Raw genomic sequence first — 21,079 nt, forward strand, 5'->3', positions numbered from 1 at the left:
ATATTGATAATGTTATTCCAACATTAAGTCTTATATAATTATTAATGGAAACATACCCGTTTGTTGCAGTTCGCTAGGATATTTGTTAATACTGTGTTTTCTCTGTTGATGTACCTTATTTCACTTTCTAGCACATCAATTTTTTTCTTTAATTGATCCATTTTGTCATCTTTCTTTAGGATATCTTGCATTAGTTTACACCTAACAAAGGCAAACAAAATTAGAGGAAAATGCATTTGGTACCTCTTATCAGTAATCTTCCAAGAGTTTATTACTTTTGTACCTGGTCCTGTCGAGCTCATCAAAATAATTGGCAAGTTGTTCTTGGGTGGAATATTTGTCAGATAAGAATGTTGTCAGGGAGTTCACATTATCCTGAAAGTAAGAGCAAGGCATATTCATTTTAGATACATGGCTAAAAACTTTCATATGGAATACAGTTCAAAGCCTGCTGAAGACAACATTTATGTTAACACCCTAAGACACATCTAGACACGAAACAACGAGATTCTAATCACAAAATATCTGTAAATAATGAGGTAGGGGGTGCTGAAATTGAAGGAGGTAATGACAATAACAACTCAGATTAAATACTAAAAGGAGTAAAACTCCTAGGACTAAACTAAACTAAAAGAATTAAAACTAATAACTAACTGTGTAGTTAAGGTATTCAGCAATCACTAGGCACATACATATGACTGACACACACACACACACACACACACACACACACACACACATATATATATATATATATATATATATATATATATATATATATATATATATATATATATATATATTAAAAACAAAGATTCCAAGACTTACCAAGCGGGAAAGCGCCGGCAGACAGGCACATGAACAAAACACACAAACACACACACAGAATTACAAGCTTTCGCAACTGGCAGTTGCTTCGTCAGGAAAGAGGGAAGGAGAGGGAAAAATGAAAGGATGTGGGTTTTAAGGGAGAGGGTAAGGAGTCATTCCAATCCCGGGAGCGGAAAGACTTCCCTTAGGGGAAAAAAAGGACAGGTGTACACTCGCACACACACACACACACACAGAATTACTAGCTTTCGCAACCGATGGTTACTTCTTCAGGAAGGAGAGGGAAAGACGAAAGGATGTGGGTTTTAAGGGAGAGGGTAAGGAGTCATTCCAATCCCGGGAGCGGAAAGACTTACCTTAGGGGTGTGTGTGTGCGCGAGTGTACACCTGTCCTTTTTTTAAGTCTTGGAATCTTTGTTTTTAATATATATATATATAAAGATTCCAAGACTTACCAAGTGGGAAAGCGCCGGTAGACAGGCACAATGAATAAAACACAAACACACACACAGAATTTTAGCTTTCGCAACCGGCGGCTGCTTCGTCAGGAAAGAGGGAAGGAAAAGGAAAGATGAAAGGATGTGGGTTTTAAGGGAGAGGGTAAGGAGTCATTCCAATCCTGGGAGCGGAAAGACTTACCTTAGGGGGAAAAAGGATAGGTATATGCTCGCGCACACACACACACACACACACACACACACACACACACACACACACACACATATCCATCCATACACACACAGACACAAGCAGACATATTTAAAGGCAAAGAGTATGGGCAGAGATATAAGTCAAGGTGGAAGTGTGGAGGCAAAGATGATGTTGAATGACAGGTGAGGTATGAGTGGCGGCAACTTGAAATTAGCGGAGATTGAGGCCTGGTGGATAACGAGAAGAGAGGATATATCCTTCAGCTTATCTCCATGCCGCATCAACTTTAACTTTTGATAAGAAATTGTTAGGAGAGAGAACAAAAAGTGTAGTGTTAGAAAGAGCAAGTGAGAACAAGAAGAGCAGATCAAAGAAGGGGTAGGGTAGTACTGGGATATAGGAGATAGGGAGACATTTTTTTTTAGAAGCAGTGGTAAGATTGTAGATTATTCATGAGACAGAGAGAAAGGGAGGGAGAGAGAAGTGTGGAAAATAACAGAATGAACAGTGCGAACATGAGAGTGGGAAGACTAACGGAATATAGGAACAGGTGAAGATTTAGACTAGGAGAACTGTAGTAACAAAGGATACATTGGAGGGAAAGTTATCATACAGCAATACAGACAAACTAGTGTTTTACAATTGGATCCAAATGGCACTGATATTTAATAAGCATGAATAGGACTTGAAACTATTAGAACTGTGGTGTTCAACATATTCACCAATTTGGCACTTTAGATCCAAATAACCCACAGACTGTCAAAGGCCATTCACATGTGTAGACATTTGTGTAGTCATCATTTAGCATGAAGACTGTCAACATTTTTTTTTCATATTGAATGCTGAATCAACCAGCTTAGATGGAAATGTGACTAGAACTTGGAGACTTTGTTGCTATGTTTGTCACACTCTGGCTGTGGAGAAAGAGCAGCTGATCTTAAAACTCAAATCTGATCTGATAGCAGCAGAAGCAAGCAAGATTAAAGCACTTGACAGTTATACCTACAAACAGCAAAATTATGAGCAGGAAACTTTTGGGATGTGGTCAAGTCCAGTTTATATTTGTTACCCACATAACATTCCAAACAATAATAGCAAGGTATAGTGTGGCAATGATCCATAATTTTTTCTAAATCTAATCGTCTTTCATGAAACAGACATTTAGACCTATTATAAATGGGTTATCTGGTTAACATCAAAACAATTCAGATGTGGTCTACTAGATTTGTTAGTGGTAGGCTTGAACAACATGCAACTGTTACAGAGGTGCTCCAGGAACTCAATGGGAAGCCCTGGAAGGAAGGTGACATTCTTTTTGAAAAATACCATTGAGAACATCTAAAGAACTGGCATTTGAAGCTGACTGCAGAACAATCCTACTGCCACCAATGTACAGTCCATTTAAGTGCCATGAAGATAAGATACAAGAAATAAGGGCTCATATGGAGGCATAGAAACAGTTTTTCCCTCACTTTATATGTGAGTGGAACAGGAAAGGGAAGAACTTGAAATGGTACATGGTATCTTCTGCCACACACTGTACTGTGGCTTGCACAGTATGAATGTATATGTAGATGTAGATGGTCAGATGGTTGCAATAAAGCAACACTAGAGCCACTTTTCCTTTCTAATGTCTGAGAGACAATTGTGGTGGAGTCCAGAGAGTATTACAGAAATCACAAAACTCATTAGGTCACTCTAAATCAGTAACTCTTCCTGACAGTATTTAAACAAAAGTATTAAAATCCTATGCTAACTTGGTTGTGCTACCCTTGAGTTACCTTCACAACCATTCAGTGAGATAAGACATTCATAAGTAAGAGCCCACTACAGTTTTACTGAGAATTTATTTATTTAACTGCACAACTGGTTTTAGAGCATTGGAGCTAACAATTAGTGTTAACAATTAATTTGTAACCATCACAAATCCACGGAGCTTGGGTCAGTTAGTATGGAAAGTCAAGCTTATGTCTTCCCTATGCTGTGAGTCCCTAATGGAGCATATCACTAAGACCAACATGGAACTGTGCAGCTCAACCTCTAGAGAGGCTAGGACGACATGCTGACAAATACGCAAAATGTTTACCTATATATTCGGCACATGCACTGCGATGCACTCCTAGCTCCTTGAGAAGCTTAACACTACAAAGTTCCTTTTTGGCCTTTGCTACATGCTCTTCTGTCTGCTGACTGGTCTGACCACCACACAAGTATGACTGTTTTTAATTAATTATTGGCAACTGAGAATGGGTCTCTAATGTTCTGTAACCAATCATGTAGTTAAATAAATAAATTCTCAGTACAACTGAAGTGTATTCTTATTCATGAATATGTTACTCGGCTGCGGATGTCCTCTGAATCAAATCCTTTGGAGTCAAAGTGTATATATGCAAGCTATTTTTCCACAAACATGTAGTTCAACTGCTGTTAGCATGGATAAATTAATTTCAAATAGTAATAGTAGTAGTATTAGTAGTAGTAGTAATAGCAGTAGTAGAAGTAGTAATAAAATCTATACATCCCTTCTTCCCATGTTCTCAAATTTTTTGAGAAGTTAGTTTATAACAAAATGTTGAACCGTGTCTCCACAACAGTTCAGTTTGCTTTCTGTGAAGGCTTCTCTATTGAGAAAGTAATAAGTGATCTCATGAAGTGAAATCTAAAAAAATTAAGCAAAAATAACAACTTCATTACAATTTCTGCCGTATTGCCTAGCCCTTCACTTGTGTGGGTCATAAAAGTTTGCTAAGGAAACTAAACGATATGCTGTTAAAAGTATCTACTTGCTTAAATGGGGTCAGATCATAACAATCAAACACTGAGTATCACACATTATATACAACAAACACATTAATAAATGATGTGACAGGAATAAGACTAAATTAGGAGTGGAGAATCTTTAAATACCTTCTCTTGTCAAGGATCAATTTTTGGCCCACTTCTGTTCTTGATCTAGATAAGTTATTTACTTGGGACATTGGGGACTCTTCAAAAACTGTCATGTTTGCTGATGACACAAGTATAACAACAAAAGGCCCAAACACATCCATACAATACACAATCAGGATGTTAATGAAACAGTCTTACAACTGGTTTGCAGAAAATAGCTTCTGTTTTAATCTTACAAATTCTCATATTATTGGACAGATATCTATCAAGTGGCAGCAGGAGAACATAAGTATAAAAAGGTATTGAAATTTGCAAGCTTTTTGAGCCAGTGGCTCATTCTTCTAGCAGAAGGATTAAAGGGGAAGGAAGAAGTGTAAAAGATAAGGACTGGTGAGGTTTAGGACATGAGGATGGTTCAGAAAAGTTGCCCAGAACTCTGGGTCAGGGGAGACCTAATGAGTAGGCTGAGAAGGAAGGACTGACTGTTGGGGACTGCACCAGATGAGATTTGAAATTTTCAAAAATTGGTTATTTTCACTGATATAAAGTTTCATATAACATAATTCCAAACCAATGAATTGACTTATAGGTACAAGAGTAGAGACTGGTAGGCAGACAGTGGACGAGGTTCCAAGTGCATAGTTCCTTCAACCATATGTATAATAAACTGAGGTAATTTAAGCAAAAGGTTTAGTTCTACTTGCTTTGAGCTTAGAAATATCTCTCACTATGTTGACCAGCTAATAAGATTTGCTAGTGTCCTTTGCATCTTTTTACTCAATATAAACTTCCGTCATAATCTTCTGGGTCAGTGCAGCTCAGGCCATAAAAATATTTTGCCATAGAGGTGTGCAGTAAGAATATTGTGCAATGTTGATAATCAAACATCTTGCAGCAGGTTCTTCAGAAACATAGGAATTCATGCCAATGTATGCAGGCTGTTAACTAACATGTGGGAAACTTATAGGAAGGGGACAGAGGACTTAAAAAGAAACAAAGATATGTATGATCATTTTTTTTAATTTTTTTAGTTACAGACACTTTTTTATTCTACATCTACATTCATACTCCACAAGCCACCCAACAGTGTGTGGTGGAGGGCACTTTACATGCCACTGTCATTACCTCCCTTTTCTGTTCCAGTCGCGTATGGTTCGCGGGAAGAACGACTGTCTGAAAGCCTCCATGTGCGCTCGAATCTCTCTAATTTTACATTCGTGATCTCCATGGGAGGTATAAGTAGGGGGAAGTAGTATATTCGATACCTCATCCATAAACGCACCCTCTCGAAACCTGGCAAGCAAGCTACACCGCGATGCAGAGTGCCTCTCTTGCAGAGTCTGCCATTTAAGTTTGCTAAACATCTCCGTAATGCTATCACGGTTACCAAATAACCCTGTGATGAAACGCGCCGCTCTTCTTTGGATCTTCTCTATCTCCTCTGTCAACCCGATCTGGTACAGATCCCACACTGATGAGCAATACTCAAGTATAGGTCAAACGAGTGTTTTGTAAGCCACCTCCTTTGCTGATGGACTACATTTTCTAAGGACTCTCCCAAGTATAGGTCAAACGAGTTTTTTGTAAGCCACCTCCTTTGTTGATGGACTACATTTTCTAAGGACTCTCCCAATGAATCTCAACCTGGCACCCGCCTTACCAACAATTAATTTTATATGATCATTCCACTTCAAATCAATCCACACGCATACTCCCAGATATTTAACAGAAGTAACTGCTACCAGTGTTTGTTCGGCTATCATATAATCATACAATAAAGGATCCTTCTTTCTATGTATTCACAATACATTGCATTTGTCTATGTTAAGGGTCAGTTGCCACTCCCTACACCAAGTGCCTATCCACTGCAGATCTTCCTGCATTTCGCTACAATTTTCTAATGCTGCAACTTCTCTGTATATTACAGCATCATCCGCGAAAAGCAGCATGGAACTTCCGACACTATCTACTAGGTGATTTATATATATTGTGAAAAGCAATGGTCCCATAACACTCCCCTGTGGCACGCCAGAGGTTACTTTAACGTCTGTAGACGTCTCTCCATTGATAACAACATGCTATGTTCTGTTTGCTAAAAACTCTTCAATCCAGCCACACAGCTGGTCTGATATTCCGTAGGCTCTTTATCAGGCGACAGTGCGGAACTGTATAGAATGCCTTCCGGAAGTCAAGGAAAATAGCATCTACCTGGGAGCCTGTATCTAATATTTTGTGGGTCTCATGAACAAATTAAAGCGAGTTGGGTCTCACACGATCGCTGTTTCTGGAATCCATGTTGATTCCTCCAGAGTAGATTCTGGGTTTCCAAAAACGACATGATACTAGAGCAAAAAACATGTTCTAAAATTCTACAACAGATTGACATCAGAGATATAGATCTATAGATTTGCGCATCTGCTCGACGACCCTTTTTGAAGACTGGGACTACCTGTGTTCTTTCCCAATCATTTGGAACCTTCCGTTCCTCTAGAGATTTGCGGTACACGGCTGTTAGAAGGGGGGCAAGTTCTTTCGCGTACTCTGTGTAGAATCAAATTGGTATTCCATCAGGTCCAGTGGACTTTCCTCTGTTGAGTGATTTCAGTTGCTTTTCTATTCCTTGGATACTTATTTTGATGTCAGCCATTTTTTCATTTGTGCGAGGATTTAGAGAAGGAACTGCAGTGCGGTCTTCCTCTTTGAAACAGCTTTGGAGAAAGGTGTTTAGTATTTCAGCTTTATGTGTGTCATCCTCTGTTTCAAAGCCATCATCATTCCGGAGTGTCTGGATATGCTGTTTTGATCCACTTACTGATTTAATGTAAGACCAGAACTTCCTAGGATTTTCTGTCAAGTCGGTACATAGAATTTTACTTTCGAATTCACTGAACGCTTCACGCATAGCCCTCCTTACGCTAACTTTGATGTAGTTTAGGTTCTGTTTGTCTGAGAGATTTTGGCTGTGTTTAAACTTGGAGTGAAGCTCTCCTTGCTTCCACAGTAGTTTCCTAACTTTGTTGTTGAACCACGGTGGGTTTTTCCCGTCCCTCACAGTTTTACTCGGCATGTACCTGTCTAAAACGCATTTTACAATTGCCTTAAACTTTTTCCTTAAACACTCAACATTGTCAGTATCGGAACAGAAATTTTCGTTTTGATCTGTTAGTTAGTCTGAAATCTGCCTTCTATTACTCTTGCTTTACAGAAAACCTTCCTCCCTTTTTTTATATTCCTATTAACTTCCATATTCAGGGATGCTGCAATGGCCTTATGATAACTGATTACCTGTTCTGCACTTACAGAGTCGAAAAGTTTGGGTCTGTTTGTTATGAGTTGGTCCAAGATGTTATCTCCACGAGTCGGTTCTCTGTTTAATTGCTAGAGGTAATTTTCGGATAGTACACTCAGTATAATGTCACTCGATGCTCTGTCCCTACCACCCATCCTAAACATCTGAGTATCCCAGTCTATATCTGGTAAATTGAAATCTCCACCTAAGACTATAATATGCTGAGAAAATTTATGTGAAATGTATTCCAAATTTTCTCGCAGCTGTTCTGCCACCTTTGCTGCTGAGTCGGGAGGTCGGTAAAACGAGCCAATCATTAACCTAGCTCGGTTGTTGAGTGTAACTTCCACCCATAATATTTCGCAGGAACTATCCACTGCTACTTCACTTCAGGATAATCTACTACTAACAGCGAGAAACACGCCACCACCGGTTGCATGCAATGTATCCTTTCTAAACACCGTCTGTGCCTTTGTAAAAATTTCGGCTGAGTTTATCTCTGGCTTCAGCTTTGTGTACCTATAACGATTTCAGCTTCGGTGCTTTCTATCAGTGCTTGAAGTTCCGGTACTTTACCAATGCAGCTTCGACAGTTTACAATTATAATACCGATTGTTGCTTGGTCCCCGCATGTCCTGACTTTGCCCCGCACCCTTTGAAACTGTTGCCCTTTCTGTACTTGCCCGAGGCCATCTAACCTAAAAAACTGCCCAGTCCACGTCACACAGCCCCTGCTACCCGAGTAGCCGCTTGCTGCGTGTAGTGGACTCCTGACCTATCCAGCAGAACCCGAAACCCCACCACCCTATGGCACAAGTCAAGGAATCTGCAGCCCACACAGTCGCAGAACCGTCTCAGCCTCTGATTCAGACCCTCCACTCAGTTCTGTACCAAAGGTCCGCAGTCAGTCCTGTCGACGATGCTGCAGATGGTGAGCTCTGCTTTCATCCCGCTAGCGAGACTGGCAGTCTTCACCAAATCAGATAGCCGCTGGAAGACAGAGAGGATTTCCTCCGATCCATAGCGACACACATTATTGGTGCCGACATGAGCAACCACTTGCAGATGGGTGCACCCTGTACCCTTCATGGCAATTGGATGGATCCTTTCCACATCTGGAATGACTCCCCCCTGTATGCACATGGAGTGCACATTGGTTTTCTTCCCCTCTCTTGCTGCCATATCCCTAAGGGGCCCCATTACGCCCCTGACATTGGAGCTCCCAACTACCAGTAAGCCCACCCTCTGCGACTGCCCAGATCTTGCAGACTGAGGGGCAACCTATGGAACAGGACAAGCAGACATCTCCGGCCGAACATCAGTATCAGCCGGAGACAGAGCCTGAAACTGGTTCATCAGACAAACTGGAGAGGTCTTCCGTTCAGCCCTCCGGAATGTCTTTCGCCCCCTGCCACACCTCGAGTTGACCTCCCACTCTCCACAGGTGAGGGATCATCCTCAATGTGGGCAGTATCCCGGGTAGCCACAGTCGTAGTCCGATCGGGGGATGCGTGGGATGAGCTGGTCATCCCTGACAAACCCCCATCTGGACCCCCACAGTGATGCCCATTGGCAACAGCCTCAAGCTGTGTGACCAAAGGCAACACTGCCTGAAGCTGGGAACGAAGGGATGCCAACTCAGCCTGCATCCGAACACAGCAGTTGCAGACCCTATCCATGCTAAAAACTGTTATGTAAAGAACGTCTGAATTAATCTACAGAGAGCACAAACAATTCGACACAAAATTTAAATGGTTATTAAAATACAAGAGTGCCTAGTAAATGCAGTAATGCTGCTACTTGCACACTGCTTGGCAGCGGAAGGGGACTACGCGATTTTACACTATTCAGGTACTAAAAACGCAATGCTACAACTCTCAAGTACTATAATACGCCCAAAATTTATGAATTAAACAATGCAAGTACCAAAAACATGCAAAGAAATTAAGAATTAAACTATGTAACAAATGAGTGAGCTAGAAGTATACGACTTGCTGCTGCAGCTGCTTATCCAACGGCGGCAGGGAGCACACTGACTGACCAACCGACACTGGCCATTCAAAACAAAACAGAAGACAGACGACTACGCGAATTTACACTATTCAGTTACTAAAACGCGATGCTACAACTCTCAAGTACTATAATATGCCCGAAATTTATGAATTAAACAATGCAAGTACCCAAAACACGCAAAGAAATTAAGAATTAAACTATGTAACAAATGAGTGAGCTAGCAGTATACGACTTGCTGCTGCAGCTGCTTATCCAACGGCGGCAGGGAGCACACTATGTGCTTCCTTCTTTCGTGTCTTTTTGTTTTCAAATTTTGAACTTAGTTCTGTAGGCATTTTTTCTTTTTAACATGTTTGTTTTGGGAGGAGTACTGGTAAATAAACACATACTTTTAGTATGGAGAAGACAACCAATAGTGGAAGATTATGCTGCAGTTCTTATTGGACTAGTGTTTAGGGTGTACTGAACATTCTTCCCCCACCACTGGCTATTTCCAAACAAGCATGCATTAGTAACCCTAGCTAGAGAGAAATTTCAGTAATGGGCAATACACCTGCTTAGTTGTATTCTTACTCAAACTAGTGTGTACTGCCCATTTCTGGCTAAATGTATTCTAATCAGCACATGGTGGGCATGGATTTGCAAGCTGCAAATATGTCTGAAGCCAGATGTTTGTATACCGAAAAATTTTCTAATAAAAACCAATAAGAGCATTCAAAGAATACATAAACATCTTTTGGAGACAGGGTCATTTGAGATAAGGTCATTTCATTGTGGAAGACCAAATAGTGTTAGAACACCTGGTCTAGAAGATCAAGTACTTCATCATATTGAGGAAAATAATGGCAGCAATACCAGAGAAATAGCAGAAACTGAGGTTGCAAGTCAGCCGACAGTGTGGAAAGTGTCATGAAAGCGAATGATTTATCCATAGCATCTTCAGAGAATGCACGTTCTTACTGAAACAGATTTTGAATCCAGAAAAGCTTTTTGTGTTTGATTACTGGGAATGTGTGCTCAGAACCAACACTTTCTGCCTACCACAGTGTTCACAGAGGAAGCAAAGTTTATCAGGAATGGAATGCAGAATTTTCACAACATTCATGTATATGCACATGAGAATCCTTCTGCAGTTTTGGGAAGAAGAAATAAACAACAATTTACCATTAATATATAGGATGGTGCAACTGGAGATAGACTAACTGGATGTCTTATTTTCCATGGAACATTGACTGGAGTGCCATTCAGTGAAATTTAAATTTTTTGATGGAGGAAGTCAAAACAAGTGGTTCAGGCAAAATAGGGCACCACCTCATTTTGCTCTGCAAGCAAGAACAGTTTTAAATCAGCATTTCCCAAATACAGTAAACAGATAGGTCATGGGGCAGCAACAGCTCAACCTGCCCACCTCCTGATCTCAGTCCACTGTATTTTTCTTTTTGGAGACATTTCAAGGACACATTGTATTTAAGACCTACTGCAAATGTTGACTTTCTTCAATAGTGTGTTCCAGAAGATTTATAAGCTTGTGTTAGAGGTAATAGCAGATATTTTGAACATTACATTTAGTCATCAGAAGACAGTATTTGAAAAGAAAAAATTCCCTTAGAACCAAGTCATAAGTCTGAAAACAAGAAGACAGAAAAGAAGAAACATGTAACAAAAAAAAGTGTCTGTAACTGAGAAAATAAAAAAAGTCACACACACAGTGATCAAAATAAATGTTGCTTATTGCTGAATTGTCAATAGAGGACACAATAGGATATAAAACATTTGTTCTGCTAGGTACCATCTTAGAGCCTAAAATAAGGAAGATAAACACACTTCCACTTCATCAAGTTGTCCAGATAAGCCTGTGGGATATTGTCCCCTTCCTCCACAGCAGCTTCTATGATGCCCTGTAAGGACAACTGTGGGACAGGATGAATGCAAGCTGCTCAGTTTAATGTGTCTTGTGCATTCTCAAAGCAGGTAAAATCTAGAATATATGGATGCCATTCCATCTGACTGATTCTGTGTTCCACTAGGATGGAGATCACAAGAGTGTGGTGATGGCAGCATGCATTGTCATCCATCAACATGTATCCTGCTTCAGTATGTTCACCATATGGAGACATAATGCATGTAAGTATGTTGTCCTGATACTTCACACCATCACTATCCCATGTATTGGCACAAGAGGTGTCCTGCAGGCATACATGATTCCTCCCCAAAAGGTGTACAAACAACCTTGATAAGGGAGGCAGTCTACAACACAGTTAGACTTAAACATTGCCCTTGTCGCCTTCACACATGAGTATCAGTATAGTCAGAGTGGAGACTTATGTGTCTCATAAGGAAAGAGTGTTGTGTCCCTTGAAATATAATTCCCAAAAAGTGGTTTCATGCATAAGCGACACAGGCCTCTCTCCAAACCTGATTTACAGGAGGAGCCCTGAGAGGTCTTCTGGCATGTAATTGCTACGCATGGAGCCATCTGTGTTTGACACCTGCACCCCTATAGCTGTTTGGAACTCCCACCATGGACATGTAGTATTGCATTGGGGATTTCTGTTTGCTGTTACATGCAGATATTGGTCTGCAAACTTATTGTTTTTCTTTCACAACTATCTCTGTGGTGATCCTGGACTGATACTGTTGCTAGAAACTTGTTTCAGTTTCTAGAGACATCACTTTGTCTCACAGTGACTGTGATGTCCACCTGTCTCATTCACTGCTCCATTAGAGTGGCTATGTGGGGCCTCTGATCATATGTTATTGTTCTCCACAGCACCGTGAAGCAATACAAGTCTTTTAATGACACACAGAACAAGTACTGAAATGTTTACTGATGACACAGTTGCCACAGACTGCATGTATTACACCCTCACAGTAGAAACATGGACTGTTTCTGGTGACATCACATTACAAATGACTCAGTGCATTGATATCAGTATGTATTTATGAATCACAAAATTAAGTATCCACTCCCCAAAGGTTTCTGCGTATTAGTTAACACCCTATATGTACTCCAGAATGACATTTGAGGTTAATAACAAAGAGTGAATTTAGCATGAACAGTGCATTTTGGCACCATAATATTATAAATAAAAATAATTTCCATAGTGCCTATGCATCCCTATCTAGTATGTGGCACAGTTTATTAAACAAAAATATATACATGTGGCATAGAGAGCCATAAATATCGATATTCATTCAGTGCGTAAATGTGCTATCTTTGAGGAGATGGCTTTGGGGCAGGATGTTGGACGCTAATGGCAGTTAGCCTCAGGACTTGTATCTGTGTAGAAGCTAAGTGTGAATAAATCGGTATTTGAGAGAATTCTAGTTGTTTACCTACAACTATTCAATATTCCCTCATACTTATTACATATGCATTTTGCAAGAACAATACACACAGTATACAAAATTAACATTTAAAATAATCCTTTATTTTGGTCTGTCTAAGCAAGCCTACACGCTTAGAAGCAGCTAAGTCACGTACTTTTTTCATTACAGATATCTGAAACTGGTCACTTTCATCTTGGGCTTCAAACCATCGCAAGGCAGTATCCAAACAAGTGAACGCCTCAGAAGCTGTTGGTATACTTTCATCTTCACTTTCTGGAGCACTGATTGAGGAGATGCTGGCGGCGTCATCTTTATCAGTGATGACGTTTACAATCCTACTGTCCTGCATGATTTGCTGTCCTGGATCTGCATCATTGATATTCATCCATTCATGAATGTCTTCTTCTCACATTTGTGGCAATCTATTTCTTTTAGCATACCGAGAATTTTAGACATATCATTCTGTTCGTCATTTTCAATCATACCTTGTGAATTTTCTTCTGTGTGTCAAATTTTATTCCAGGCTTTCTTCAAATTCTCTTTCTTTACACTATTCCATGCTGTGCTGATCATGTAGGATGAGTCTTTCAAGTCAATATTCTTATGATTTCTTAAGAGACTTTCTTCTCCGTCCTCTTCTCTTCCTAACAATAACTTACGCAAAATTATTTCCTGTAATATCGTTTGAAAGTCTCAATAATTCCTTGATCAATGGGCTGTTGTAATAGGGAGATTGCGTTAGGTGGAAGAAATATTACCTTTATGAACTCGTCTTTTTCGTTTAAAATATCACATGACGGATGAGGTGGTGCATTGTCAAGGAGAAGTAGTCTTTTCTCCCTCTTCCCATTCTTTAGCTGATGAACTTTTACAGAGGGTACAAAAATGTCCAGAAACCACTTCATAAAAATTGTACTATCCATCCAGGCACTCTTTTGTGAGGTGTGCACAACAGGCAAGGCTGACATTTTAACGAGCTTGAAGCAACACGGTTTTTTACTTTTACCAATGACGAATATAGGCAGTCGGTGACTTCCAGTAACATTAGCACAAGCCAAAGCTGTAATATGGTCCTCGCTTGTTTTAGGACCAGGTGCTGCTAATTCATGATGTGAACAAGAGTTTTCCTTGGTAAAGCTTTCCAGTTAAGTCCAGTTTCGTCAGCATTGTAAACGTTTTAGAGAGCATAATCTTCTTCCCTTAATACGACCCTTAGTTTGACTTTGAAAGAATCAGCCGACAGTTTTTCTCCCTGTATCATAAGCTCATGAATGCCATGTCTTAACCTGAAGCATTTTAATCATCCCATGCTCGCTTTAAAGTTCGAAGGCCCTCTAAGTTTTTCATTGAACTGCATGGGACCTGAGATAGGTTCTCCTTCCAATCTCTTTTGTGTAAACCACTTGTAAACAGCATCATCTAGATCTGTGTTAGTGGCGAGCTTCATAGTTTTATGGCTTGTTGATCCATCAGTAGAATCAAGCATAGCTATAAAATTTGTTATGCTTGTCTTTTGTTTTTTTTTTATATCCGTAATTCTCGACTTCCCCACCTCGTACTCATGGAATAAAGTGGTTGCAAATTCACCTTCTTCTAACCTTTTAATAATCTCATACTTTTCCCTCATACAAAGGACAACATGTTTACATTTAAGCATTTTGTATCATCAAGTTCACTTCTTCATGCAGCAGCAGCACACAAGTGGTCGTAACAGAGAGCAGTAGGTGACTGTTTGCACCATGAGAAGCTCTTCTTTGGGGCGCGCAATCCTTCAAACTGCACGGAGCGGCCCACCTCAACTCTAAGCTGGCGCAGCTGTTGCTGTGAACAACTTTGATAGTGCCGCTACCTCTACTGCCAGTGCCAAGCCGACAGAAGTGTGCTGATTGTTGAAACACAGTGACTGGCGGCTTGGCCGGTCAGCAGCGCCTTGCGAAGGCCCCATTAGAAGCAATGTTCCGCCAGTGGTGGCCTGGTGTGGCGAGTACTATGGGAGTGAAGGGGATGATGGATGCTAGGGTGGGAGAGTAACAGGTGTGACCGAGTACACAGTTCGGTTAAGTGGTTGTTCGGTTGACCGACGTTCGGATAATCGACACTCTACTGTATTATATGTTTAATGGGGAAGATAATATCAACTTGTAGTGTGAGGACAATATTGGGTAGAATAGCTGTCGCTTCAGGGCAGAATCAGAGGTAATCAAGGTGCTGTCAAAGCATGTGGTAGAGTTTTTAAAACCTGGAGGAACTGGGTGATAAATAGAGTACTGATCAAAAGTAATTTAAAGTAATATCAGGTCTGTTGGGGTTCCAGTACAAAATTATATATGAATAAGGTCATAGACTAATTAAAAATAATTTTTAAGGCTTTGGCAAGTTTATTAACATGTTTTGGATAACCTCCCTGTCATGGTGCACACACATCTGTGGTCCTTGTCTGCAGCAGTTGCTGAAGACTCTTGGAGCAGTCATTCAAATATAATGTGAAAAGTGACAGAAGTAAACATGTTGGCAATTGTGAAATTTGTCAGTCACTTTTAAAAATGTCATAAATCAGATATATTTTCATAACCATAAATAAATTCTGGATTATCGAGTTATTGACAGAAGAACAGAATTTACAAATTTCAAAAATTTCAGCTGCAGCATTGTTATATGGCAGCAAAAACAAAAAAAATCTGCGTAAGTGTAGGTTGGTAAAACTGTAAAAGTCAGATAATAAGAAATCAGTGAACCAAAATTAGGATTATTTAGTGTAGCTACTGAACAGGATTCTAGATTCTACAACAATTCTTGCACAACTGTAGAGGAAATTTAACTGGTTTGGTAGTCATATAAAAACTTTTTTGTTGCCCTAGTTCATCAAAAATCTTGACATAAGAACAAAATAGCTTAAATGACCCATATGAGAACACAAACTAAGTGTAACAATCAAGTAATAGTTAGCTTGAGGTCTCTTCTAAAATTATCCTTCAGTTTCAAAAGTTCTTTCCGTATGGCTCACTCTGGTATATCTATTTCTAATACTTTAATGATACATCAAATGCAATTTTCTTTGTGTCCAACAACAGAAAATTCATTTACTTTTATCATATTTTAAGAATGTAATAGATTACTAAAATCCAAAATTTACATGCCTGATCAGTAATTTTTCCACTCTTCAAGTATCCTAGTTGATCATTCTTTGGGAAGAAAATTTGATTGTGTATTACTTTCTTCAAAGCATCCTTACTAGATCCATAGACAACCAGCTTAGGAGAACTTTCAGAGAGTGATACATTATCAGAGTTCTCATACAAGGACTCATTCTCTGTTATGTCAGTCATGTTTTCATTAGCTAGAGTCCAGTCACTATGACGGTGCTGTAATAAATGTTCAGCTGATATGTTCAGATCTTGATATTCATGGTAGTGACTTTGTGGTAGTACTATCTGCTTGCTGTTCTCACTGAGATTCTCTTTACACTCAGTAATATGAAGGTCATCATTTTTTATATCAGATTTAATAATCTTTGGACTTACATCCTCATGTAATAAACTCTCCGAACACTCGCCAAATAAAAATTTGTTTGTTGCTGAGTAAGTAGTATCATGAAGATCAGATACCCACTCATCTTGAAGTTCTGATAAATCTGAAATTTGGTCAGGTTGTTGATAGTTTACAACACTGGTGTCATCACTTTTTGTGTTATCATATTCAGCACCATCAGTAATGCTACTTTGGTCATCATAACTTTTTACATCCTCTTCAGACTTTTGAACTTGTGTTTCCTTGATTTTTTCATATGATAAATCCTCTGGTGCTGAAGTGTGTTCAAAAACCTGCAATGTTATTGCCTTTTGTTGACTTTCTTCTAAGTTGTCCATTTGCATTGTAGGAACACTCTCAACTGTTTTGCATATATCATTACAGGGGGTTAAGATTTCTGTGTTTACTTTTTGTGACAATTCAGTCAGAATGTTATCAGTTCTGCTGCTTGTTTCAGTTTCTTTCACTTTAAGCTTGAGTTGAACATTTATTTCCTGTTTTATCATTTTCTCTTCTTCAGGCACTTTCTCCCTCTGAAACAAAATGCAACAATGTTATTATTATCTTCAAATTAAAATGGCAAGCTGTAAACAAGTATCAACACCAGAAAAATATTCTCGGTAATGTGTCTATTCTGTTGGGAGGCAATTTCTTTTAACTGAGGTAATATAGAAACACCAGCAAACAAAAAATTGAGAGTATGTGCTAATGCTAATATTGGGAACTTATCAGAAGAAAAGGAAATGAAAGACAACCAGGAGATAGGGGACAATGAAGTAAAGGTATCTTATAGAGAAAATAAAGATTAGTAATACATTAAATAACCAGAAAAAGAACAAGTTGCAACAACTCTTAGTAAGATGTAAGGTGGGATTCTCAGATAATCCACGAGTTATAAAATGAAAGTAAATTAAAAATTGGAACTTCACTACATTTCTTTAAGAAACTGTATCCTTATTCTACACCATTTGCTTTTAAAAAAGGCTTCTGGCTGAGAAATTAGGAAGATGCTTCAGCAAGGGATCATGGAGAGGTCATCCAGTGGGTACAATAACCCACAATTAGTAGTAAATAAGCCCTGTGGTAATGTTCATGTAGTACTTGATGCTCATACCAAGACAAATAAAATCTCTTCCTGAACTATGGAGCTTTAAAAAGTCTGCGACAGCCTACCTTCTGAAAAACTGCTACTATTCAATCTCACAGTATCTTATGCAAGAAAAAATGTAATTTGTATCTTTAATTGTAGAAATAAGTTATAAATATACAGTATTTTTTTAAAAAAATGTAATTATTAACTGTACAGATCCAATTTGTTATAAAAATTTAAATAATGTATGTTTGATGTTCGAAAAACCAATAGATAAAAATGTTTCCTGTCCAATATCCTGAGTATGATATATGCACTGAAAAAGAGATTCATATGGACAAAATAAATAAATAAATCAGTGCATTGATATGCAAAGTGACTTACCAGTACATATTGGAAAGATCTTAGCAAAACTAGAAGGCATCAACTATATAAACTGCACGATACTGGTAGGTGCCTCTATATTGAGAGGATGATGGTTCAACCCCCATCCAGCTATCCAGATTTATCTTTTTCATGATTTCCCTAAATCACTTGAGGCAAAAGTTGGTATGGTTCCTTTGAAATGGCATAGCCAATTTCCTGCCCTGTCCTTGATACACCCTGAGTTTGTGCTCCATATCTAATGACATCAATGTTGATGGCATATTAAACCCAACCTGCCTTCCTTTTTCCTTGTGCCTATACATCCTACTTCAAAACCTCTAATTGCATAACTTTTTGAAGCGAGATCATACCAGCTTAAAAGTTCTTCTTCTTCATCTAAATATTTCTGTTAAGTGTTTTTATGAGATCACTGGATCAAGTTCTATGCCTGAAATTGTTGCAGAAGATGATTTTACATGGAGGTGATGTAATATCAGAAACTAAGACTTGGATAATACACAGAGCAAAGTTACAAGAGGTATTACAAAAGTTTCTTGGAAATGAGATGACAGAAGAATTTAGCAGAACAATGGTTTATTTTTATTTATTTATTTATTTATCCATCTGTAGACAATAAATATTGTATGGATGTTGCCTGAAAGTAAATGTAAATTTATGGGAAACAATTTGGGCAAAAGGAACATACAACAGTTTACATTAAGTAGTACAAAGAATAATATATACAAAATTGTACAAAGAATGAGAGCATTATGGTCTGATAATCCCAAATCACTATTTGTTACTTCTACTTCTGTGGTTTGTACATTTGAAAATATATTGTTTGTATTACATGTTAGTCTTGTGGGTTCATGTATGTGTGGAAACAGATTGAAACTACATAATAGATGTAGGAGTTAATTTTTTAGCCTACATTCATTCATGGGATTTATGTTGAAATCCCCACAGAAAACTACAGTGGCTCTTTCAGTAAAAATAATGTTAAGCAGTGTTTCTAATTGATTAATGAATATGTCTGTATTCCCAGTAGGTGGTCTGTATAATGCTATGACTATGATTTTTCCCTGTATTTCATACAACTGTATAGCTGCTGCTTCAAAATGATTTTCCACTCTCAATGATTCAGCTTCACACCTTCTTTTGTACTTTATACTTGATTTAGTAAAGATACATACACCTCGTTCTTGGCATTGTTTCTACAATACTGGCTTGCCACCATATATAGATGAATATTAATGATGTGTCATTCAAAACTTCGGCACCAATGCTCTATGATGCACATGCAGTCAATGTTTTCACCATTCATTGGTACCTCAAGGTCTAATGATTTAATTCTAAGGCACTGAATATTTAGGCTTAAAATCTGTAGGTGACTAGGGTGAGAAGTGGTTACTGTTTTGTTTATATTTTGTGCGGCCATATTCATTCCTTTGTCCTGGTGAGATAGCAAAAATCCTTGAGAAGGACGAGTTTCCTGCACCTCTCAGGGCATACCTGTACAATGGGCTGCAGTGAGTTCCTTGTTGCTACTATTCGTGCTGCTGCTAATGTACTTAATACTGCCATTTCTGTTGTTGTTGTTGACACTGATGCTGTTTCTGACACATGGTACAAGCTATGTAGGTAAAATATTTAGAGCAGTCAACCCTAAAGATAATACTTGACTGTAACAAGACAGAAGCTGTTGAGAAGTGTCAATAACCCTGTGAAAGAAAACAGCTTACATCATTCCTTGGAATGATAGGCTTCTATCAGAGACATTTCCAAGGACCGAAATTTGTACATCCACATATTATATAACTTTTGAAGCAGAATACTAAATGGAAATAGGATTTTTGCTATCTCACCAGGACACAGGAATAAATATGACAGCACAAAATATAAACAAAACAGTAACCAATTCTCACCCTAGTCACCTACAGATTTTAAGCCTAAATATTCAGTGCCTTAGAAATAAGAATAATGAAATAGAAAAGAAGTTGTGAAATGCAGGTGTTTTCACCACCCTAGAATAAAGGAAGTATTCAAAATGTCTACTGATGTCTCATCTTATGATGTCAAGTGTGAAATTTTCCAAGGCAAGTTTGAAAATGTGTTGGTGATCAAAGAAGTGCTGCTTTTGCTAGTGGAATGTTAGGTAAAAAGGAATTAAATTTTTGTCACAGAGAAAGAGGCTTTGGCTGTGGTATGGAGCTTTAAAAGATTTCAGTACTTACTGGCAGGAAGAGAAACCATGATTTATACAGGTCAGAAAGCATTAACATTCCTAATGAATAGCAAGTTATTATTCCCATGCTTAACGAGGTGGGCCTTATTTCTCCAGGAATTTAATTTCGAGATATGTTGTATAGGAAGTAATAAAATGAAGTACTTGGTGCTTTGTGGAGGCTGTCAGTCAGTTTAAAGGACAGCAGCCGTCAGCTGAAGTAAGTTCCACACATATTTTATAATATTGCAATGGTCAACCTTACACAAAAAATCATTATCAAAGACATTATGAACGAAAAGCAACAGATCTATATTTGGAAAGCATAATAAAGGCAATGAAGGAGGGTAGTTTACCACAATACAGTAAATTTTATCATAGGAGATCTAGAAAGTGTATCTCATCAGAATGTTGACAAATTAATAACATATATTCATGAGGGATATGGTCATTTCAGGAGGGGCAAAGAAATGTTTGATATTTATTAATAAATTCTGTTATGGTAGAAACTATAGTAAACTGCCGATTACTACACCTACCACCCACAGCAGATGTAAGCCTGGCCACTACAGCAACCACAGTGCATGGCAACATTCAAATGGCATGCCTACAACTACCTGAGATGGCTGCTGAGAGCAGCCAGGTCACCGACCAACATTACCAGGTGTGCTGTGTGCGCACAGCACTACACCAGTGATACCTGATATGTATAGCATCTTTATAAGGCCATATACAGTCCTCTGGGCTCTCAGTTGTTAAATATGTTCAAGATGTGCAAACTACTTTCATTGTATTCTTGATGACACTCCATGACCCAACAAACTGTACCTTTGTACTCATGACGGGTCTCCAGTTGGAACATATTGTC

At 38.7% G+C, this 21,079-nt stretch overlaps 1 protein-coding gene across 1 annotated transcript in view; it reads right to left on the reverse strand.

The window, feature by feature from the left end:
- The window catches only part of LOC126365978 (putative leucine-rich repeat-containing protein DDB_G0290503), a 298,195-nt gene that overhangs the window by 172,913 nt on the left and 104,203 nt on the right, over positions 1 to 21,079 (reverse strand). Inside the window, exons 4-6 of the mRNA XM_050008785.1 lie at positions 16,141 to 17,064; positions 284 to 375; positions 57 to 201 (exon numbers count right to left, since the gene is read on the reverse strand). Coding sequence (XP_049864742.1) covers positions 57 to 201; positions 284 to 375; positions 16,141 to 17,064 — 1,161 coding nt within the window. The remainder of the gene's footprint in view (positions 1 to 56; positions 202 to 283; positions 376 to 16,140; positions 17,065 to 21,079) is intronic.

The sequence above is a fragment of the Schistocerca gregaria genome, chromosome 4 (genome assembly GCF_023897955.1).
Source record: "Schistocerca gregaria isolate iqSchGreg1 chromosome 4, iqSchGreg1.2, whole genome shotgun sequence".
NCBI lineage: Eukaryota > Metazoa > Arthropoda > Insecta > Orthoptera > Acrididae > Schistocerca > Schistocerca gregaria.